Source organism: Daucus carota, chromosome 6 (genome assembly GCF_001625215.2).
Source record: "Daucus carota subsp. sativus chromosome 6, DH1 v3.0, whole genome shotgun sequence".
In the NCBI taxonomy this organism is placed as follows: Eukaryota; Viridiplantae; Streptophyta; class Magnoliopsida; order Apiales; family Apiaceae; genus Daucus; species Daucus carota.
The window spans coordinates 23,431,713-23,456,914 of record NC_030386.2 but is presented as its reverse complement, the minus strand read 5'-3'; the positions used below and the strand labels follow the sequence as shown (position 1 = coordinate 23,456,914).

The window sequence follows — 25,202 nt, the reverse complement described above, 5'->3', positions numbered from 1 at the left end:
TAATCATTGGGTTATCCAACCGTGCCCACATTAATTATATGATTATGTTAATTAAGAATGGAGGGCTCATTGGTTTAAGATCTTGGGGGAGAATTTGATGGTTGTTTAAGGCGGCTGGTTGTTAAGAGAACGTTGGATAGTTGATAAGTAACGGGGTTTGTTACTGTCGGAGGGAACTAATCGTTTCGTTAGATTTGGGGTTAACATGTAGTTATGTCTTTAAGCAATTAGAAATTCATTAAATATTTTGAGTATAAATGGCTGTAAGAAGAATAAAGTTAAGAAAGATGATAAGTGTGGGTCATTTATATCATACTTCATGCTTATATCATCCACACCTAGCTCTTGTCATACACGTGTCAAGGTGATTTTGTTGTGTACCATAAAATTGTCTACAATCCTCTTTTATGACCCACCTTTATCCAAAGGGTCGTCATTTCTCCTGATCGAGTTGAGCTCATATTCGCTAGATCTGCAAGTCATTCGAGCATTTCATCAACGGACTTGAGGCGGACTTATTTAAAATTTTACTTTACTCACGCTCGATTCATATTTGTTTGGTACGGCTCGTTAAATTCAAATTCGATTTATAAAATTAATATATACAAGTTCTAATTTTCATGTGCAAAGAAATAGATACGATGAAAGACAATATTTATCTGATAATTTTTAAATTCTTACTATCTGGACTCCATCGATTTATGTTCAAGATATTGGTCAATTTATATTTGAAAAATTTTAGTCCGACAGTGAATGTTGCGAATTTTCTCGTATAACATATTTAGTTGATTTGTATTTGTATGAGATGGTTTTATTTATAATATCAACTCCTATTACGATATTTTCACGTTTTTCTTCTAATATTTTTTGTTGATATGCATCCGTATGACTGGGTTTTATATATGTGTCTTCAATTTTTATTATATTATATTTATGAATGTGTTTTATTTTAGAATTATGATATCTAATGAAATTTATTTATTTTTAAAAAGTCTATATGATTTAGAAATAAAATTTGTATTTATAATTTGTTTTGTATTAAGAAAATGAATCATAAGCATGCAAGAATAAGAAAAAATTTGTTTTGAATTAAGAAAAAGTGTTTTAATTCGTTTCACACATCTGTTTTTACACTTGTTAAACTCAACTTCCGTCTTTAAGTTCAATATCCTTTTATGTTTTCCCGCTTAACCAAGTAAGGCATTTTCCAATATATGTCAGTTAAGTAATAATTTCTTTCTACCAAATTTGATTATGTTTTGAAATTTTTTTATTAAAATAATTTTGTGATTTTAATTATTTATTATTTTATTCACAAAATTTTTTTATAAAAGAAATCATAATCATAAAAAAAACAAAATTTATTTTGACTTAAAAAGAAATATTATAAATATACAAGTAAATATCAGTTTTCTTATAGGATAGGAATTTTTTTTTAATTTAACATTGTTTACTTGTCCTGTATAGGATCCAATAGATGATAAGTTTTTGGTAGACTGACCGTAAGAGTATCATGCATTAAATTACCTCCTTAAACTTGCTATATATAACTAGTATATATTATTAACAATTTGAATAATAGTCATGGTTTGACGTACATGTATGTTAAGAAGTATATTAAACGGAGTTGGGCTCCTTGGAGTCTTGTTTATTTGAAGTATTTGGAGACCTAGTGTAGCACCGTTAGATTAAAACTGGACTGTACAGCAGATCTGCATGACACGTAGGAATGGCTTTTTAATCAGAAAACTAGGGATAAATACGATCGTATACTAAACTGTAGAAACCGTATATCTACAACATCATAATCCCGCACCAAACGCCTGTTAATTGTCTCCTAAACTCATTCCCCCAAATCAAATACGAAATCTTGAAGGATAAACACCGCTGAGAAGAACAATTGCAGCACTACAGCCGACAACTCACGGATTGTTGCGAAACAAGAGGAATGACTTCAGGTCCGTTCGAGCAAGTTGAAGTGAAAACAAGTAAATTGTTTTCACTTAACTAACTATCACTTAGACATACATAAATGATCTATAAATAGTCCACCTACCAGGTTGTTTTTACCGAACAAGTATTTGCAGAACAGCCGGAAGCAGAAGATAAAAATTGAAAAAGATAACAACCTTGAAACCAGTGGACAATATACAGAACAACAACTTTGAGCAGAAGAACAGGTGAACAATTTAAGGATATAGATATTAATTTATGACGGTGTATGCAGTGTACATACATTATACGAAACCAGAAGTGTAATAATTATCCAGAGTTTTTTAATTATAAAATAAAATTGTCTCAGCCGTTAGATTATAACTAAATGAATGGTCAAGATTGAGGACTCCAATTCTTCAAAATTTTGTGGTCTCCACAAAACTTAGGCCTAAACTATTATTACATTATAGTGTGTCCAATCAGACTTTACTAAAATTCATGACAAAGGGATAATGAACTTTCGTATTATAGTATTACATTATTTATTATATGAGAAACGGAATAAGATTAGTGAGTTCTTCAATGAAATTTTAGTCTTGGATAATGAACTTCAGAAGGAGAAATAATCGGTGAGTTCTTTGGCAAAATTTGAGGCCTCTCTTGACCCTCTGTTAGAAATGCTCTAAGGCATATAACCCTTATAAAGATCACTACTCTGCTCTCGGCTCCGAGCTCCTGAATCACTGTGACACTGGCTAGTCGAGACGGGTTTATCCTCCTTTCTTCTCAATCTCTGCCATGTGAGATGAAATGAACCAGTCTTTAGTTACAGGAAAATACATTTCCTGCCTGCAGATGATTTATCTACCGGCATTTGTAAATTCGAAAATGCTAAATATAAAAAAGTTTAAATATATGATGGCATTAAGATAAATATATTGTGGTTTCGCCCATGCCTCCAATATGAACAATAATGTGGTAGCAAGCACAGCACTGATGAGAGATTGTTTAAAACTGAAGCATGCAAAGCCGCAGCTAGTAGTCCATTAAGATTGGAATATAGTATAATGAGAAAAAGACTAGGAGTTGAAACAAGGACAGTGACCTCACACCATTACTCTCTCTGTCTATTGGATTTATACATCTACATGAGGTAGGTTTGGCTGCACCACACCATCAAACTAGCTGGGGATGACATACTTTTACACTTGCAAATTATACAAAACTTAACGGATATTTCTCCTCTTATTTTTTTTCTTCTTACAAGCTTCTAGTATAATAAATTTCATCATATTTTTCAAGATAACGCAATATCAAAATAATATTTTGTTGATAATCCGAAGCATGATATTTCAAATACAAATTTTGCGGAAGTTTTATAAAATCACTTTGGAGCTCAAATATCACACGAGTATTCTAAAATAATGGGTATTGAAGAATCGGTAGTCATTCACAACCAAACACGAGTTTTCTCTAAATATAACATATTAGGATGAATGTCCATCTCAATCATGGGAATAAAACAAATTTTTTATTAAAAACACATGAAATATATTCGTATCTGACGAAGGTCAGTGGGAACAAGTACCTCCACCGTCTCGTGCTGCATCTAAATAATCATCAAATTTTATTCACACCGTGATAAATAAAAAAGATTGAGGTGGCCATTTTAAGTAACATGAAACTGCAACACAATCATCAAAGATGAATTGACTTATCAAGATGAAAGAAAAATCGTCTATTATTGACTACTACACAGAAAATCGCATGTGCCTAATGTACCAACTCATTCAATGCAATATCGCTATATCCAAATGGAACAAATTAAAGACTTATCTTTTCAGACTTATAAAACCACTTCAGAAGCAAATATTTGGGCAGAGGTCGATATCAAAGCCAAACGCTATTGCCAATTATCAGTTGATCGATCAAGTGGATAATTTATATGAGAAAACACACAACATCAACATCTTGTCATGATATTTGTTTAGTGCCTTTCACTTGCTACATTTAATCAACTCCCTAATTAAGGCGGGCTTGTAATAATCTGCGGCAAAAAGAGACAAATTTTCATAATAATTGGATTGGATGAATGCTTTATTAAAATCACCACTAATTGCAATTTTTGACCCCAGAAAGCTTTCAACTCTCGAGTTACTCATTCACCATGATAAATATAATTTCACATCAGTAACATCATAATTGCATTTTTCTTCCATTCGTTCTCAAAATAAAAAAGAAGATTTCCATCGAAAATCCATATCACTTTTTCCAAAAGCGCCATTTATTTGTTTTAAAATAAACCCCCAGTAGATAATCTAATGATAAAACAAATAGCAAACAAAAAGATCAATGGAGAGAATAAGGCAGTTGCGTTTCACGAAAGAAGTTTTTCACTATATTAATCGTCTCGAATATTATTTGATGATAACCAGGGGCGGATCTAGGAAGAGGTATGGGGGACATGTCTCTTCTAATTTATTTATTTTTTTACATTTTTTCGCTATTCTAAATTTTGCAAAATTATAAAAGTGTCGGTAAAAAATTTAAAAACATACAGGTGTTTTTCGAAAATTTGCTTCGTGCCCCCTAACATTTATGTGTTAGATCTGCCCTGAATAATAACGGCATCAAAATGTGACTTAAAACCGTCCCTATAATTTCATGGGTCCGGTGCAAAAATTATGTCTAGAATATATAATTATGAAAATTATGTAAAATTTTATTAGAATTACAGACTTGTCGCACATGTTTATTGAGCCTGTGACTTGTGTACAAATAGACACCATGAATTTGAATTCCTTTGAAACAGTTAATTGCAATAATTTGAGTGAAATCTGGAACTACAAGTGCCTCTGGGCACACTGAAAAAAATACGGCAGGACAATCGGTCTATGGTAAATTACGACAAAATTGACTCCCCAAGTCAATATTCATCGCAATAGTACAAATTTTGTCAAATTTCAATAATTTAAGAGGGGAAAATGTCAAAATGATATCTTCTTCTGTTCCTTTCAACAACAACAGTGATAATTGAGTTTGTTTTATTTACTGTATGAAAAGAGGCATTATATTGGCTAATTACAATTAGTCATCATAATAACACTCTAACACTAAAACCACTTGTGCACTTGTGTGTACTCATTGAAGAGTTATCCTATGGTTCAAAGAGCCGTAACAGAATTGAACTTAATCCAAAACAGAGATCCACATTCCAAAGAGATAATTTGTGGGTATTTTTATTCTTACACATTAGCATAAATGTATCATAGGACATTTAGAGCAGGTTTGCCCCCTATTTGATAATATATAAAATACAAGTCATTTACTTATAAAAAAATATAAATAATCATGTATTGTTTCCGAAATAAATAAGATAAGCCAAACGAGCCACGAGCCATGTTACTTATGACGGAATCTTAACTTTGTATTTTGCTGTTAACTGTCAGAAACAATTAATATGAGTATTTCAAAGTGAAAAATGGGAATATGAATGTGTTCATAATTATGTCATATATGATCTTTTTATCTCAATATTAACACTGAGACACAGAGTGTGTGTGTGGATTGTGGTGGGCACCAAGTAGTTCACATAGTGGCAAAGAAAGGAATGAAGCTCAACTTCATGCCCACCTTTTCATAATTTAAGTTGATCACTTTTTGCCTAACAGTTTGGTAATTTTCAAACTTAAGAAACAAAGAAAGCTAGCACTGTATGATAATTTGTTAAGCCTAATAATGGAAACAAAACAATACATAATTTTATTGGATTAGCTCATATATCCAACTTGGATATACATGCTTACATTTATAATAGAGAGAAATATAAAGGCAATTGGATTGATTGACCTACCAGCATGTGTGGCATGGGAAGAAGCACTTCTTATTTGTTAGTTTTGTGTTTTAAATACAGATTGTGCTTAAGGCCGTAAACATGAGTTATTATTTGATAGTTCAGTTTTCATTGAATTCGATTTGCTTTCCCTCGTTGCAATAATTCGATATTTTATTTGACTCAAAACTTTACTACTTCCAGAATCGTTTTATGAGTCGAAACTTTTTCAAAATTACACCATGACTTCATTTGATTGCTGATGTTTCATGGGTGCTACCATGTCTGCTAATATTTACGAAAAATTGATTACAAACTTAATAATTTCTTCCAGAGCACTTCTCCTGGAATATTTGTGTATTTCTTATAAATAAAATAATGTATTATATAGATTTTCTAGGGACAAGCAAAGAAGTTTCTAGGGACATTTTTCTCTAAAAATTTACAAATATCACATTATGATAACTAATTATTGTCATCGCTCACTGGATTACTATATCTGCTGCCTATAGTTTATACAGTAGTTACACTGGATGGTTACAAGAGTCCAAATAACCTTGGTGCACATCTCCGCATAGTCTACTTCATCTTCTCGGTTTATAGTTTAAAGTCAATTATGAATCTACCTAATGATTTCCATGGTCTGCTTCATCTTCTAAGTTACGCTATGACATAAATATAGCATAAATTACCAATAATTACGAAAAATTCTGAACAAATGAAGAATGGGGCGAATAAAAGGGTGTAGTCGTTGGATCAAATCTCCCATAATGAATCAAGAAATATAGGATGAACTGTGTGGAATTGAAAAATAGTTTAGCAAACTACCAAGACAAAAGCAAAAGAATAGCCTTTTTCTCTTTTGTTGCATCTCTGTTTCAGTTTCTTTCGTTGTACCTCTCTGTTCAGTTCATTCCAGCGAAAATATTATCCACAAATCTTACTCTATACTAACAAATAACATGACATGCCTATCAATTTTATCCTACATTTGGTAATATATCAACTTATCAAGTATCACTGCTTTTTTGACTCATTGATTTCGTATTTAAATTGCAAGAATCAGAATATTTGCGTAGTTGAGAGATTAGTTGAATGCTCTACGACTCTACAAGGATGAAAAAGCCACGTCGCAAGAATTAAGATTAAGTAAAGAAAATGCATAACAGAGCAGCATTGAAGAGGCGCTGCATTACTCTTTCTTGATACTTAAGCATCAAATTACGAGCATACCAGACAATAGCTGCTGCTTCTGGATATGTTCACCAAGTTATCGGCCTTTGTCTCCATTGGAAGTTGACATAAGAAGCATATCAACTTGGCAACATGTCCTGAGAGAGAAATAAAGGAATCAACTTGGCTATAATTAATAATCTCACAGTATTCAACATCACGAAGTATGAGCTTCGAGTTGTCACCCAGAACACAGACATTAACTTCTTTTTTAATCTCTGTAAATACTGTAGAAAAGCAGATGGTTGAGATTGGGTTTTGAGTTTATAGCCACATTTAATATTTCCAACTTGTATCCCCATCCCAGGAGGTCCAAGTCATGGAACCAACCTTATTTTGAACTCACATACACAATACAAACCAGTAGTTATCAAATCTTTCGCTAACAAATTTGAGCATAACAATAAACAAGCTTTTTAAACCTGGATTTAATTCCGCATGTCCCAGCTTATATATGGCTTTACACTGCTGCCTCCGCCTGAGGAAAAAAGGATATAAGTTTTTTTACAATTATTATTCGAAATGAAGATTCTTTTCCTGAACAGAGATTTTATGCTATAACATATAATCATAGGAAAAGAGAATTACAGTCCAGCAATTTCAAGTAATTTTTATTCTTATACAATTGTTCTAGGCAGGCTCCAAACGTTCATGAAGGCATATGCATTAGCTCAAATGTACTATACAATAGAATAATCATATACCCTGCACATGTTCTGAATCATTTACAAACTAGGATTTGACAGTATATTGTGAACCCGCCTTTTATACCTCGAACTGGTGATTTCTTCGCTTTGATTTCCTCAGCAGTAGGGAGATTTTATGAGAAATATATGGCACTGTCTCCTCCATGAGCATATAGAGCCTCTGAATTTAAACAATTGCATGTATTCATACGACTATTCCCATGTGCATGATAACATTATTATTATAGAGCATAAGTCCATGGCTTGCATGGGGACAAGATTACAAATAAGATTATAGGAGTAGTTTAAAGCAAATATAATTTGCATGTTGTGCAAGCAATTTATAACTTTGCCATGGAAATCGGGATCGGTATCACAGATAACGAAGAGGCATATTAAGTTAATGAATCCAACAAGATAACGAAGAGGCGAATTCTGTTACGTAATCCAGCTTTAACAATTAACTGTATTTAATAAGCATAAAAAATCTATTTTAGGACAGAATGTATGTTCTTGACACCTCTTATAAAATTGTCTGCAAGTCTGTTAACCTTTAATATTAGCTTAACCCTCTATGCCAAAGATATCATAAGTTCACAAACTAGTCGACTGGACAGGGCATCCTACATCTAAACACTTTCTGCCATGAAATTCTTGTTTTTCTTGTTGCAACTTCTTCTTGTACAATTTGTCCATTCTCAAGTAAATTTCACATACAACGGATTCAAGCATGCAGATCTGAGCTGTGATGGAGATGCATATTTACGATCTGATGGCATAATGGCCATAACAAATGATAAACCGAAGCTCATAGGACATGCATATTATCCATCTGCTTTGCAATTCATGCCAAATCAAAATAAAGGTAACAAATCTTCTGTTGTCACCTTCAGCACCAATTTTGTGTTCTCCATTAACCCGAAGTATCCAGAGATTGGAGGCCATGGCCTCACCTTTGTTCTCTTGTCCACCAAGCAACCACAAGAATGTCGTCTAAACCAGTACTTGGGCCTTCCAAATGATACTAGCATGGAAACGTATTCCACCAGAGCACTAGCTGTTGAGTTTGATGTTGTTCAGAATCTTGAATTCATGGATATTAATGATAATCATGTTGGAATAGACATATCTAGCTTGATCTCTAACATTTCTAAGCCAGCAGCTTATTTTATAGGCAACACCACCATGTCCATTAATCTCAAGAGTGGAAGCCCATTCCATGCATGGATTGATTATAACAATCAAGAGATGCTGCTGAATGTTACCGTAGCTCCTCTTGGCATATTGAAGCCGCAAAAGCCCCTTATCACTCTTCCCATTGACCTCTCAACGGTGATAAATGAATATATGTACATCGGCTTTACTGCTTCCACGGGTTTGCTTTCAGCCAGTCATAATATCCTTGGCTGGAGCTTTAGTTTTGGTGGAAAGGCACAAGATTTAGATCCCTCTGACCTCCCCTCTCTAGATAAATCAGTAAAGGTAATTCATAGTAAAGGGTTCATTGTGGGCATCAGTTTGGCTACTGTCACTCTAGTTATCTTGATTGTATTAGGTGCTACTCACATCATACATCACTTCAGAAATGAAGATGACATTATGGAAGACTGGGAGGTGGAGTATGGTGCTCGAAGGTTCAAATATTCAGATCTCGTTGCAGCAACAAGAGGATTTGGAGAGAAACACCTTATCGGATCTGGAGGTTTTGGAAGAGTCTACAAGGGTGTCATCCCTGACACGGGGCTAGAGGTGGCAATAAAGAGAATAGCTCAAGACTCCCGCCAGGGAATGAGGGAATTTGTAGCCGAAATAACAAGCATGGGACGACTCAGGCATCGGAATTTGGTACAGCTACACGGATGGTGTCGAAGACAAGACGAGCTGCACCTTATTTACGATTATGTCCCAAATGGAAGCCTCGATCACCTACTGTTCGAAAATCCCCAGCAGAAAAAGAAGTTACTAACGTGGGAGAAACGATATAATATATTAGTTGGTGTTGCACAGGCATTACTATACCTTCACGAAGAATGTGACCAGATAGTAGTTCACAGAGATGTGAAGCCGAGCAATGTCCTAATAGATGCGGATCTTAATGCAAAGCTTGGAGATTTTGGTCTTGCAAGGACTTATGACCACGGTTTGCACCCACAGACCACTCATATCGTTGGGACACTGGGGTACCTGGCTCCTGAACTCACCAAGACAGGTAAAGCTACAACAAGAACAGACGTTTATGGCTATGGTGCACTTATGCTAGAGTTGGTTTCTGGTAGGAGGCCAATTGAGCCACAGAAGAACCCTGATGAACTGGTTTTGGTAGATTGGGTTAGGGACCTACATTCCCGGGGGAAAATACTTCATGCAGTTGATCCTACTCTAGACGAGTACAACCAATATGAAGCTGAGGTCGTGCTTAGTCTTGGCTTACTTTGCTCTCACCCTCTTGCTGATCACAGACCCAGTATGAGGTGTGTTGTGCAAGTTCTATTAGGGGATGCCAGCATTCCACAGCTACCTTTTGACATTCACCAAGAAGCCGCTGGTGTAATAACAGATTACTCAATGATATATGACAAGAGTTGTAATCCTCCGTCTGATGGGGCATCTTCATCACAAAGTACGAGCTTTACAGGCTTTGACAAGAAACTTGTTGGTACTCAGGTATCAAGGGCTACTTTTTAGGAACTATGTAAATTAAAATTCTGGTAAGTTCTGTTAAATGTTTACTTCCCTTGTGATTGAATCGTAAATGAGATTATGGCAGAAGAAGCCATTTAGATAATTTCAATATATCGGCAATAATCATCGTTAACAAGTCGTGTTTTAAATAGTGACTAGGTGATGAGTCATGAGCAAAATCCAATTTGGAGATTTGACTGGAAAAGAAATTGTATATGTTTTGTTTAAAGTTCTAAGAACCAGATAATGACACTATTTCAATTATCTATAGTATCTAGGTGTTTTTAAACTTAAGGAGTCAGATGTCGAATTAACGTTATCAATTTCAGCTATGGACTCTCAACAGAAAGATAAATAACAATATATTTGTAATTACTACCTTTTCCACATCAATTGCTACTTAGTTCCAAGCAAGATGAATATTATTTCTTAATGTCAATTAAGATGGTTTAAAGTACACGCTTACTACTAAAATATGTTTTCATTTCAACATATCATAACCATCTCATAACACTCAAATTGTCACTATATAATCATTCTCATATAGTATGTAGAGAATTGATACTCACAAATTTGATGATATCTTCCAGATGGTATTTGTATATCCATGTTGCCTTAGATCATCAGTACCCTTAGATTTAGGCAAAAATTATGGCTTTGAAGCGAGTTGATCAGAATTCAGCTGCAGCATCCATTAAGTGAATCGGATCTGTAAAAAGTAAATAATTAAACAGACAATCACGAGATAGGTTATCTGAGTTCAACAAGTATAGAGGAAGAGGACACGAACCTTTCTGCAAATTGCCTGTTTCTCTTCCACCGTGCAAATGAGTGCTAAAATTTGTCAGCGGCAATATCATCTTAATTTTGTTCAGATGCACATCATTCCAGCAAAAAACTAATATGACATAATACTTGGAGCGTCTAATCTTCAAAGTGTAACTACAAGGAATATCCTCCCTTTTTATCATACAAAATAATACACAAGGAAAAGACTAAATCATTTTATACACAGGAAAGAAATTGCAACTTTATGTTAATAAACTTAAACAAGCGGCAAATCAAGTTTGAACATCACCCTGTAAAGTCTCACTACATCTGTGCATTAAAATTGTTGTTTTGCCAACAGAACGTAACGTTTATAACATGTTCAAAACTTGTTCAGGAACAACTACACTAATCTTACGACGTGAAGAAACTTCATAATGTATCATCACATTAAGAGAGAAACAACTCACATTCTCAATTTCCTATGCCATTTTGTACAAATAATGAACTAGAACTCAACTTACAAGTGCAAGACATGATCAAACTTTAATCAAGGCCTCATCTTTAAGCAAGGCTTCAGCTGCCCTCTTCCCCGACACCAAAGCTCCATCAAATGTGGCACTAGTCAAATAATCCCCACACATGTACAAACCGGGCCCCAATCTCGGATCCTTCATCAAGTCTGTGGGTGGACTCTGGTTCGGCTGTGCAAACCCTATCCTATACGTTCTCAAATGTCTCCATGACCCAACCACTGACCCTCCAAACCAATCTGAAAGCTCCTTAACAACCTTAGCTATCAGATCCTCATCCGAAACATCCTCAAACAATCCGATAAGTGAAACTGATACCAGACCCTTCCCTGGTGGTCCATAGGATGGAGCCACATTAGTCGCAAAGAACATGTTATTCACTATCCCCTTGCCCGACCCATTTATATACAAAACCGGATCTTTAAAAGGTATTTGGTACATTTCCGCTGAGAAATACAAACAAACAGTTTTCCGAGGTTCCTTAAATTCCCCTTTCATCTTCCTACCTAAAAGCCTAATCGCTTCCGGTTCTTCAACAGCAAGAATCACTCCATTCTCACTCCTGAAAACCTCGCCATTCTCAAGCTCAACATTCGCAACAGAATCCAATCCAACATTAACCGAACAAACCCTAGAATTCAACAAAACCGAACCAGCTGGCAATTTACCCGCCAACTGTTCAGGAATCGCAGAAATGCCATTAGCCGGAAGTGTATTAGTCCCAACCGCCAAACACTTAAACACAAACTCGAAAAGCCTCGACGTCGTCTCCAACTCCCTGTCGAAAAAAATCCCCCCGAAAAACGGACGAAAAAACCTATCAATCATACACTCCGAAAATCCAATTCCTCTAAGCAAATCAATAGTACTCACTTCCTCACTGCTAAATATCTCCTCATCAGACTTAATCAACACCTTAATTCTCGTAATCGCAACCAACAATTTATCGAAAAAATTTCCAATTGGATTGACAAGCGTCGGCAGCGAGTCCGAAAAGTGTCGTAAAGGATCAGCAACGGTGTGAAAAGTGTTGCCGTAAAATACTTTGGCACCGGAATAGAATGTTTGTAGCTGTAGCGATTCGTAGTCTAGAAGCTTCTGAGCTTCGGGATAGGCGGTGATGAATATTTGGAAGCCGCGGTCCAGGAGGAAGCCGTCGACGACGTCTGTGCGGACGCGGCCGCCGACGGCGTCGGAGGATTCGAGGAGGAGGAAGGGGATGTTGAGGGAGGTGAGCTTTGTGGCGGCGGCGAGGCCGGAGAGACCGCCGCCGATGATGATGACGCCGGTTTTGTTAGGGTTTGGGGAGGTGGAGGTTGAGGTAGGGGTGGTTGTTGAGAGTCGTGAGGTGAAGATGAGTCGCCGGAGATGACGGCGGCGACGGTGGCGAGAGGCGGAGATGGTGGTGGAGAGTGTGGGGAAGGTGAGAGTGATCATGGCGGGAACAAAGAGCTTTGAGAGAATGTGTGTATTTTCTTGCTATTATTATTATTATTATTTATTTTTATTATTGGTATTATCTGGTTTTGGATCATACCTTATCTGGTAGTATTATCATCCACCCAATCACATTCTCAATCCTACAGACCAAATTAGGAATCGAATCGGAAATCGGAACTAATTAGATATTAACAAAACCGGAACAATAAAAAGAACTATCAAACCTGATATCATATTATTGTTTCAATATGCTCTGGATTTCACTCAACATATTGTGAAATGTATTCCAGATTCACTCCTGTTTCATTCAATTTCAATCTTCTTACAGCTTTAAATAATGTATATAATTCATGTCCCAAATTATATGCTAACCATCAAGTAATGTTTTATACTTCCAACATGAAGAACATGCATTCCTAATGCAAGTTTTCTTTTTCCAGCTTTATCCACCACACTCAAATGTTTGCAAACATCTACATGAAACCTCACAATCCCCTCTTCTTTTGGTGTCAAAAACACCTTCTCGAATCCCAGCAGCTGTTTCTGAGGTGCATTGTGCACACCTGGAGGCGTCGAAAATAAGAAGACGGTATGGCCTCCACTCATTCCTCCTGCATTTTTCACTTTCAAATGAACTCTGACATGTACATTCTTGCAAGTTTTTTCAGAAGCATCGATGGATTTGCACCGAAATCTTTTACAAAAATGATGGCGCCCCAGTGGTACCGATACAAGTTTTTGGGCTTTAATTAGGTTATGACTGAATAGTGAGTAGCTTAGGCCATCACCAAATGTGTATACTGTTGGCCCCCTGTAAAACCTGTATGTTCGACCTGGATATCCGGTGGCAGGATCTGGTCTCATGTTCATGTTTGTCATGTCTACATTATTTACGTATGATTGCGGATACCATGACATTGGTAGTCTTCCACCTGCAAAATGACACGCTCTTTTAAATAGGACTATTACAAGGTGCAGTAACTTTCACATGAGATATCAGTTCCGTCTGACGTACTGGGATTGTAGAAGCCAAAAAGGATATCGGCTAATGCAGCTCCACCGGCTTGACCAGGGTAACCAATCCACAAGATGCTGGTGACCTTAGGGTCATCTTTTGCAAATTGTACATCCATTCCTCCACCAGACATAATTACAAGTATGACGGGTCCTTTTGATGCCTTTGTAACTTCTTGGACTAGAAACGTCTGCTGTCCTGGAAGAGAAATGTCAATTCTGTCCCGGGATTCTTCTTCAATTGATTGATCAGCTCCAACGACTAAAACTGTTGCGTCTGCTGTGGATGCTATCCTCTTAGCGTCGTCTACTTGGGCAGTGACACATTCTACGTTGGCACAACCTGGTGAATAAATCGTCTCTGGGACCACTGCTGCTATGCCTTGCAGAGGAGTTGTATATCTGCACGGTATGCCTGTAACATTTTGCTGTATTTTATTCAATTTGCAATCAGATGATCGGGAAATCTGAGATTGTTAAAATTCTTTTATTTGATTTACCTGCATAATTACCAATCATAGTTTTCGTGACATTGGCATTAGGTCCAATAACTGCAATAGATTCAGTGGCTCTAGGAGATAAAGGTAGTGATCCAGGACTATTCTTGAGGAGCACGAACCCTTGTCGCGCTGCTTCACGGGCTAGTTCTTGATTCTCCAGGGTGCAAATATCATTCAGACCTAGATTTCCATAAATGTGCTGTCTTGGATCACCATCGAAAAAGCCAAGTCTCATCAACATTGCAAAATTGTTCTTGACAGCCCTATTGACATCTGCTTCTGCCGCTAATCCCTTTTGCACTGCAGCTAGTGTGAACTTTCTTAGATGATCTCCACAGTTGAGATCCACACCTGCTTTCAGAGCATCTGCTGCAGTCTCTTCAGGAGTCCTAGTATAATGTTGACTATCGAACATGACTTCTAATGAATCACAGTCAGAACTTATGTATCTGCATAATTCAGAATTCGAGTAAAATAAATGAAATGAAATTTTTTGACAGAATAATTTTAAATGGGGAACTTCTACAAAAATTACCCATTTAACTTCCATTCGTTACGGATTACTCCTGTCAAGAGGTCTGCATCTGCACAAGTTGGCTTGCCGTTAACTTGGTTGTAAGAACACATAACACTTGCTACATTTGCTTCAGTTACACAACTCCTGAATGGGGGCTGATATGTATCACTCATATCTTGCTCGGTTACCTAACCAAAATTTACAATAATCAAGAAGAATTAAAAGGAATCTCTTCAAAATAATGTCAAAAATTGTTTTTTTCTGGGATTTTAATGATTTACCAGAGCATTAAAATGGTATCGATCAATCCCTTTCCAGTTATCAAGATCATAAGCCGTGTAATGTTTACAACAGGCGCCAACTTTAAGCCGGTATTTATCACCATCATCTCTTTCTTGTAAACCTCTGACGTAGGAGATTGCGTATCTACTTGTCAGCAAAGGGTCTTCTCCTGGTGTCTCTTGACCTCTTCCCCATCTCGGATCCCGGAAAATGTTGACATTTGGTGACCAGAATGTTAATCCAGCTACACCAGCATTATACATTGCTCTAGCTTCTGTTGATACCACCTGCACACAGTGTTACAGTGCAAATCTTTTTATTAGCATCATCTTATATATGCAAATTTCAAATCCATCTCATGCACATTCTTCTTCAAGATGATGCATGCTGGAGTAGTTCATAATTTAGAATCTACACCTGTCTGTCACAATCATAACAATAGTATATAGTGTAGGTCTCAATCAAGTAAAAAAAGTACTTATTTCCTCAGAAAGTAAAGGCATCCTCTAATAGATACTCCCTTAAATTAGAGGATGCTTTTATTAAGTAAGATTACTAAAAAATATTAAATGATAACTGAGATATACCAAATTATGTTAATGATTAACACAAAGCTACTAGTAATGGTAAATCATCACCTTTCCAATTGTGTAAAACAGAGAAGTATTGAACGAAGCTGCAGTGCATATGACTTGAGGAAAGCTTGTAGCTGCAAAAACCGGAGCCGTAAAATTCGTGCCACGCCCAGCATTAGAGACTCCATGTAAAGCCTCAGACCACCAATTATACTCAGGAACTCCCAGTCTAATTGCTCCTCTGGCATCATTTATCAAATTCAAAATTTTCTCTTCCAATGTCATCCTGCTCATTAAATCATTCACCCTCGATTCCACGTCTAACGTTTGATCGCAGAATCTATAGTTACTCACCCCGGGATCCCTCACCGCATCGCAAGCAAAACGAGGCTGGCGTTGGGCTAAAACTCTGTTATTGCTCAACAAGAAATGAGAAACAATGAAACAGAGTTGAAAACAGAGGAAAACAGAGCCTCCCCTGTCTCGAGAAGAAGCCATTTTGCAATTATGACTCTTCTACTAACCAAAACTATATAGTAACTGACACTTAATGAGATTTGTTGTTTGTTGAGAGTTTAGATTTAAAATTCCTAAACTTGAAAACCCCGTATTTATAGTCTCACCATACATTTCTATAGTCATGCAAATCTTTCAACCAAAAAATGTGTAAAGAAGAAAAGATAATATAGGATAAGAATAAGATACAATGTATGTATCTGTTGAATAACATGGTACTCATGTATAAGATTGTACATTTGTTTTATCTACACAGCTAGGGATATTTGTAGATATATACATGCAAATGCAGCAGAGAGAGTTGGGCTCTTTCTTTACATGGGAGAAAGTTTAGTGTGAGTGAAAGAATGGTGATTATGGTAAACATTTCCATGAGTTTTCTTGATTGTGGAAATATTTCAGGAGTCTTGAAATTGGGGCCTAATTTTCTGGCCCCATTACTTAACTGCCAAGCCATAAAGTGTGGATTGTGGAGTCACGCATGAGGAAAATGGTCAATTGGTTTTCTAAATTGTTGAAACTTTAGGAAAATGCTAGGGACCCCAAAAAATTGTCCCAAATTTTTTTCCCAAATGAGGTGTCTAATTCTGATTGGTTGCATTTACTCTCAAAATAATAAGGCCCCCTTGTAGATTCATTCATCACCCAATCATAACTCTCCAATTGTTTGCCACATCATTTGGTAACAATTTTTGGGAAAATCTTTTGAGGTACCTAGCATTGCTCGAAACTTTAGGGAAGAAAATGTAATATATTTCAGATTTTATTAGATTTCTAACTCTAAATTTTATTGTGTATATTTAGATTTTTCTTTCAAAAAAATTGTGTATGTTTAGATTTGTGATTCCGCCAAGTTTTCTGTATTAAATAAGAGTGAAATTTTGATGGTTGTTATATACCATGCCTATGGTATTTTTATTAAATTTTACTTTCAAAAAAAGAATCTAACCAAACATCAAAGTTAAAATTTATTTTTCATCGGATTTGAGATAAGTGTATTGTTGTCTAATTTTGCTTCTTTGTATTCAGATTCATTTAGACCCAATAATATTGTTGTGTTGTAGACTCCCTATTGTTGTTGCAAATAACAAAAAGAGTTTAAATTTAAAAGAAAATAAAAATTTGCTTAGAGTATATTTAATAGATTAGCTATTTCATGTTTTAAGTTATAATTTTTACTAGAAATTAAATTGTCTATAATATATTTAGGAAATCCCATAGAATAATGTAAGTATATTTTGTTTCTCTAAATAATAGTCTGACCGTAAAAATGATATGCTTTTTCACAAAATATATTTCAGTTCCGTTTCTCTAAGTAATAGTCTAGTCTGACCGTAAAACTGATACGTTTTTTCAAAAAAACATTTCAATTTTTACGGAAAACAGTAAAACCCTCACTAAATAAATCATCATGTGAAACCGCATTTTTGTTGTGAATACTTTTTCAAAACACAACAGTACTAGAAAACACTCGAACGAATCTTTAATATATTTATTAATAAGTTTAAAATCCGAATCGGTTTTGGTTTCAAGAATCAAACGGCAAATATTTCTGTAATAAAATATCTTAAAAACTGTACGTATTTGTGATATGATATCTAAGATACAATAAGTTTCGCATGACCCTGATGTTTTAACTTTGAAAAATCGAATAAAATCAACTGTCAATCAGCTGTCGAATGAAATGTGTTCCAATTTTCAGGACCCTGATATAAAGAACTTTGGAAGACAAAAAGAGTATAATTTAAGTGGGTGTTTGGCGGAGCTTTTAAACTTCAGCTTCTGGATTTTTAAGTTGGAAACATTTATTCGTACTGTTTGTGTAAAAAATCGAGAAGCACTTTTAAAAAGCTACGATTCCTAATTTTTGTTTCATGACTTCTACTTTTTTGTCAAACACTTTAATCACTTATAAGTCTTAACTAACTTCTACTTCACTTTTTTATTTTAAACAAGAAGCACTTATTTTGAGCTCAGCCAAACGGCCCCGTGATTTATAGGATGTGCTCATGAGCGCACTAAAAAATTTAGTAAGTATATATTATTTTGATTAGCTTACACTCTTTTAATAATGATAAACTCATTGCATCCACGATAATTAAATCAATCAAAATGAAGTAAATTTATAGATCTTTCGTGTATGCGCATGGGTACACAATAAAAAAATCAAATTTTATAAATCAATAGGAAATTCCAAATGTTTGTTTTCATATTAAAATTTTATACTTCGAAATAATATTTTCGTCAACTATGTCTCATGCTTTACTTTTTCAACAAATATTAAATAATTAACATTTATATTATATTAAATAATAATTTTATTCAACACCGTGGAAGAAGAGCTATTAACCAAAAAACCCAACTAATTTGTCATTTTTTTGCAAAAAAACCTTTAAATTTTTTTCTTCAATAACAACTCCAATAAACTTTATTAAAATTATATAAAAAATACAAAACAAACCATGGTTAAATTTTCTAATGTGACTTGTCAAGTATATTTGTATCTTTTTAAAATTATGATATTTGTTAATTTTAATTTTAAAATTAACATGAAAATAAATGAAAATGTGTGATATTGAAAGATTATTGCAGAGGTCGGGGTTAATGTTCACAGTTTTAAGGTGGGGTGTCTGAGGGGACTAAATTTTATAGCGTCTTAAGGTGGTGTTTGTTTGGAATTGCTCGAGACTGTTGGTTGGAAAGGTTTATACGGTTGAGTAATTTGTTTATTTATATTTGGTGGATTGTTTGTGCTAAATGGTTAAATTTTGTTTTACTCAATTAAGAATTTTGATTCTTCTGCGTGATGTGATGTGCTGCACCTGGAGCTTGGTTTTGCTGCATAGTGTAGGTGTGGGATGCTGAAGTTTTCTCGCGATTTCATCTGCAAATATAATGTTTATTGTTTATGCTCGAGTAGCTTATTTGATTTTGAAGTGCAAGATTTGATTTGCGATCTCTTTGAAGGTGGCAGAGTTGTAGTTATTGATCGGATGGTTTTCTTCCAAACCCATACTAAAAGTTTAAGATTCAAACAATAAAGATGTACACCTTTGAAATGCAGAACCATTTGACATCTCAAATAAGAAAAACCATTTTAGTAACCACATCAAGCACATTGGATGTCCTCTTAATTTGCACGCAGCTGAAGCAATTATCATGTACCACACATAAAACTAATGAAAATAGGATTACAGTGAGCATTCGACTTTCGCCACTTCTTGAAAAGCAATAATATCTGGACACTAAAATGCTACGCTAGGTGATGTTTTGGTGGGTCTCTGGTCTTATGGGGCTTGAGTGAAAATTTTATTTATTTTTATTATTTTTTGATTAATTGCAATCATATTGTCACATAAGATATGTGATGATCATGGTTAGTCCACGTCAGTTATAAGTAACTCTAGATAAATTTTTTCAAAGATTGAGTAAAGTTTATTGGGGTTGTTAATGAAAGAAAAGGTTTAAAGAGTTTTTAGACAAAAAAATTAAAAGTTGATTGGATTTTTTGGTTAATAACTCGCTGACGCTGATATTTTGCAGGACACACTCTTTTGTCAGCGTTGTTGTAGTTTCAGCTGAAGATCATACCTTGTAGCCTAATGATCACATTCTTTTAACTTAAAAATGATAAACTTCACATTCTTTCAGCCGAGGTACAAATATCTTACATATTTCAGCACACAATACTTTCATTTTGCTAAAATGGAGACGAAAATCCTCATTTTCCTACGAAAATGATGTCACAGTTGTCCTTCATCAAGTATTTAATTATATAAGCATACATGTATTTAGGCTTTAGCTACGATGAGGGATTTTTTTGCAAAGAAGAGAAGAGAAAATTGTTAATTAAAGAAATCAAACTCCAAATTTTTTAACAGGAGAAGAAGAATAAAGAGTACCTCTTCAAAAAAAAAAAAGGAATAAAGAGTACAGATATGAAACTAATAAAATTAATCACTGGGGTAAAATAATCTTTTGATTAATATTTCCCAATCATCTCCAAAATTGGAGAGCTAGCGAAAATTTATTGAGAATTTGCACTCTATTCTCTTTCCTTTTCTCCTAATAAAACTTTTAAAATACTAATATTAGTATTATTTTAAAAAATTCTTCTCTACAGCTAAAAAAAAACATAAGGGACCAGGAAGTGCACTTAAAACAAAAAACACCTTGCACAACCAAAATGGCTGAGACTGGGCTCAACGTTTCTAGAATTGAATGTTTCGCAGTGAAGCCCAGCTCTTCAGGCCGGACTTTTTTCAATTTCTGACTCGTCCCTCTAAGGTACAAATTGGTCTTTTATTACGAGTGGAGTAGTAGCCTATTCCAAATTTCCAATTTCCAATTGGTAAACTAGCTTAATTGTCATTCACGAGAGACTATCACTCAACCACAAGTTTGTATCCACTCGGAGCAGAGAAATGCCAGAAATTTCAATATAAAATTCAAATTTTAGTTGATAATATTGGATTGGTTTCATTTATAATAAAAATAAGAAAACTTCTAGTACGCACATAAATTGACTAATTAAAATTAATTATTCATTTATCAAGTCATCTGAGAAAAATATATTAAAACAAAATTGATAAACCTAGCATTAACCTATAAATAAAAATCAATATTCTTTTTTTTCTTACAGGTTGGCGGTTTATATAAATCTTTATTATTGCATCGATCTACGGTATTTTAAATTTCACAGGATCAAGTTTGACTTTCTATGTTCTTTCTGACACGTATATTAAACATAAAAAATAATTATTATATTCAATAAAAAAATTCCAACTCTTATATCAATTAATATTTGGATTTTGGTTTAATATAAATTTTATGAAAAATAACTATGTTTATATATTTTCTAATATTTGTAGAAGCCAAAATAGTTAAAACAGGATGGAAGGAGTAATATAATTTTATAAATTTTAAAAATATCAATAACAAAGTACTTTAATTTTACTGTACTGTGATTATTTCAAAACCCACAAAGGTCAACCAACGGAACAAAAGCCATCTAAATTAAAAAAAAGTTTCTTGTTTACAAACAAGATCTATGTAAATTTATATAACAATTTATAATTAGAGTTATTGTCACAATTTTCAACGATAATTAATTGATATATTTTGATACGTTTTCGAGATATTATTAGTAGTATAACCTATAACGAGAGATGCTCTCTCTAAAATAAGAGGGCTAATATATTAAACAATCAAGAATCCCTGGTCAACGTATACGTTTAATTTGGTTTGATTAATAAAAAAGACAAAAGAAATAGGAAAGGACACAGCGAAAACGAAAGAAAATAGTAGCACAAGTAAATATGAAAGTACTAACTACTACTGTACAATTAGTCCAAACAATTGAAAAAGCATTGCAACTGGTACTGTAGGCGGCGGACGGTGGTGGGGTCAATACGTCCGTGTGCCTTGACTTTCCATTACAGTGTTGCTTTTTACCCTTATTTATTTTTATTATGTAATGCATATTACTAGGATTTCCACTTGCCGTATGCTATTATTGGAACGATTGCTGCTTTTAATTTATGACTAGGATTCAGTCTAAAAAAAATCTGTAAAAAACATACTCCATCCGTCCCATAATACTTTTCTGTTTCTTTTTATCACGCTTGTCAACACATATTTTTTATCGTTAATATTTTTAATTTCATATTAATATTAAATACAAAAACTTCACTATATTAAATATTCGTAAATACGAATCCAACATATCACTCATGAATATATTTAATCTTATAAATTAGACGTAAATAGTAATTTATCTTATTCTATGAACAGTCCCAACACATCAAACGAGAGAGTATAAAGAAAAGAAGGGAGTATTTAGAGATATTATAAAGATGATAATAGAATAATTTTATTTAGTTAAGTTGATATATAACTTTTAATTATTTTAATTATATTACAATTTTTCAAATATAAACTTTATAATCAGGTGACTTTGACTAATTTTCTCTAGTCTTGCTATGAAATAAAAGGGGATTTCTTTTAGAAATATTAGAAAATATATATATTAGAGAGAGAGAGAAGAGAGGCAGAGAAGAGAGAGAGAGAGAGAGAGAGAGCAGAGAGAGAGCGAGAGAGAGAGAGAGAGAGAGAGAGAGAGAGAGAGAGAGAGAGCGGAGAGAGAGAAGAGAGAGAGAGAGGAGAGCCGAGAGAGAGAGAGAGAGAGAGAGTCGGACGAGAGCGAGAGCAGAGAGAGCGAGCGAGAGGAGAGAGAGAGAGAGAGACGAGAGAGAGAGATGAGAGAGAGAGAGAGAGAGAGGAGAGCGAGGAGAGAGCGAGAGAGAGAGAGAGAGAGAGAGAGAGAGAGAAGAGAGAGAGAGAGACGAGAGAGAGAGAGAGAGAGAGAGACGAGACGAGAGAGAGCGGAGAGGAGAGAGAGCGGAGAGAGAGAGAGAGAGAGAGGAGAGAAGAGAGAGAGAGAGAGAGAGAGGAGAGAGAGAGGGAGAGAGAGGAGAGGAGAGGAGAAGAGAGAGAGAGAGAGAGAGAGAGAGAGGGGAGGGGGGAGGGAGGAGAGGGGAGAGGGAGAGGGAGGAGGGAGGGAGAGATGGGGAGAGGGGGGAGCGGGAGAGCGGGGGAGGGAGGGAGGAGGGCGAGGAGGGAGGGAGGGAGGGGGAGAGGGAGGGGAGGGAGGGAGGAGGGAGGAGAGGAGAGGGGAGAGGGGAGAGGGGAGAGGTGAGAGGGAGAGGGAGGGGGAGGGGGGGGGAGGGGGGAGGGGGAGGAGAGGGGGAGGGAGAGAGAGGGAGAGAGAGGAGAGCAGAAACATGTTCAAATTATGTGACTGAATCATGATCATACCGAACAAAGTTATTTAGCGCAGAAAAGATACCCGAGCTGAAAAAAATCCGATTTGTATTGTTAAACAACACTCAAAATATAATTCTAAAAAATTAAGAACGGATAAAAGTAGGTAAAAATAAGAAAGAAATCCAAGTTGCATAGTATTTAAATTTGAATAAATAATTAATTAATGGACAAAATATTAACTCGTACCTTTGCTGAAAAATTCTTCATAATGAGCTTCATGCAAGTTTATGTTTCTATAATAAGAAATTAGTTCGTTAAACGACTTCATTACAACACACTGGTAAGTGATAATACATTTATGATCTAACCCGAGTATATTTTATATATCGTACATAGTTATTTAATATTTTCAGCTGACTCACTGGCAAGCAATATTACATATAATATAACACTCTTCCAGTGATTATCAATATCGATCGGAGGACAAAGACCATCTTATACATATATCTTATACATATATGTTAAAAAAATCAGTTAGAAATATACAAACAAATTATAAGAACTAGTTATAAGTTAAATGTTGTTAAATATAATTTTATACTACTTGTTTGTCCACTATATATTATCAAATTTTCACTAGTCGAGAATAAACAAGTGAGATAATTGTTTGAATTTATCTCATATTGAAATTCGAATTCAGCATCGGAACTTGACCGAATATTCTTTAATTTTTGTATAATCATGTTAGCATCATGCTTTCCGCTTTGTTTCTTTACATTCCTCATTTTATTTTTTAAATCAACAGCGGTAGCACCAACATTTTCACAAGAACTTGGATATTATTGTTACAATTTCATGTGCTTGAGCCGCTCTAATATTAAGTTTTGCAACCTGTTTCATTAACACTTATCATGACTGGACAACCACCTATTATTGAAATTGTTTTCCTTGCACGATGCATGTAAGATCCTGCACACTCCTACTTTCATATTTTTTGTTTCGCTAGATCCAGCTTTGGAACATACAAGATATATTATAATTGTGTTTCTTTTACGATCACGCTTTTCCGATGATCGTCTTATATTGAAATCACACACTCTACCATATTCTTTATAATACGTAAAAGCAAAAATCTAATCACTAAATTTCTATTTTAAACAAGGTTTTATTTTGAATCTTCACACATTGGAATCAAAAATGTGATTGAATTTGTAAGAGATTCTCGGTGGTCAATCGTCACATAAGCTCTTGTGACGTTCATTATATCTTTTCAGATAATAGGTTTTAGTATCAAGTATACAGTTGTATGCAAAGATGTCTTGTGCTATTTCGTATAGTTTAAATCATTATATACATATAAGAATTATAATTTTTTTTTTCAAATATTGCCATATATAAAGTTATTTGATTTGACATTCAGTCTTAAAAATTCTGAAAAATCTTTTTGATAAGTGAAAATATTGTGTGATTAATATCACATGATTGAAAATACATTAGCACGCTTGTTCAAATAAAATACAATTTTCATACTAAATGCTTTTAATTGACATGAATTAGATTAAATGATGTAATCAATGATGAAAATATTGATTTCATAATTTTTTCTCAGCTACTTGTGTTTTTTTCTAAAGATTTTAATAGTATATATATATATATTTATAAGAGTAAAAAGTATCAAGATAGGTATCAAAAGATACATTACATCTTGTCGTGTATACGAGATCCATTATATTTATAAGGATTGTAACGATAATAGTTGACATCTCATATTTTGATTTTTTTTTTTTAGTGTTCAATCATTATTAGTCTTCGTTGATTATAAATCATTCTTAAGTTCAACTATAAAATCAGGTTTTTGAAATGAATCAAAGTGAATAGAATATATATATATATATATATATATATATATATATATATATAATAT

At 34.5% G+C, this 25,202-nt stretch overlaps 3 protein-coding genes across 5 annotated transcripts; 1 reads left to right on the top strand and 2 right to left on the bottom strand.

The window, feature by feature from the left end:
- Positions 1-5,865: 5,865 nt before the first annotated feature.
- On the bottom strand, positions 5,866-13,106 carry LOC108227969 (15-cis-phytoene desaturase, chloroplastic/chromoplastic). Of its 3 annotated transcripts, none has more exons than XM_017403384.2 (6): positions 11,661-13,106; positions 11,159-11,328; positions 10,938-11,077; positions 7,772-7,867; positions 7,423-7,478; positions 5,866-7,098 (listed from the first exon to the last, which is right to left on the bottom strand). In XM_017403384.2, exon 1 carries the CDS (start codon positions 13,104-13,106, stop codon positions 11,676-11,678), a length of 1,431 nt encoding a protein of 476 aa, XP_017258873.1. In that variant the 3' UTR covers positions 5,866-7,098; positions 7,423-7,478; positions 7,772-7,867; positions 10,938-11,077; positions 11,159-11,328; positions 11,661-11,675. The 3 variants fall into 3 exon arrangements, with proteins under 3 accessions (XP_017258873.1, XP_017258872.1, XP_017258875.1); XM_017403383.2 differs by having other exon boundaries at positions 5,867-7,098; positions 11,159-11,310; XM_017403386.2 differs by lacking the exon at positions 7,772-7,867 and having other exon boundaries at positions 5,869-7,098; positions 11,159-11,310.
- On the top strand, positions 8,467-10,371 carry LOC108226102 (L-type lectin-domain containing receptor kinase IV.2). The gene has a single exon (XM_017401053.1). The coding sequence runs from the start codon at positions 8,467-8,469 to the stop codon at positions 10,369-10,371; it is 1,905 nt and encodes a 634-aa protein (XP_017256542.1).
- Positions 13,107-13,311: 205 nt separating the features above from the next.
- Positions 13,312-16,856, bottom strand: LOC108227968 (beta-xylosidase/alpha-L-arabinofuranosidase 2). The gene is made up of 6 exons (XM_017403382.2): positions 16,061-16,856; positions 15,422-15,709; positions 15,159-15,328; positions 14,624-15,072; positions 14,125-14,538; positions 13,312-14,041 (listed from the first exon to the last, which is right to left on the bottom strand). Exons 1-6 carry the CDS (start codon positions 16,493-16,495, stop codon positions 13,470-13,472), a joined length of 2,328 nt encoding a protein of 775 aa, XP_017258871.1. The 5' UTR covers positions 16,496-16,856; the 3' UTR covers positions 13,312-13,469.
- Between the last annotated feature and the right edge of the window lie 8,346 nt (positions 16,857-25,202).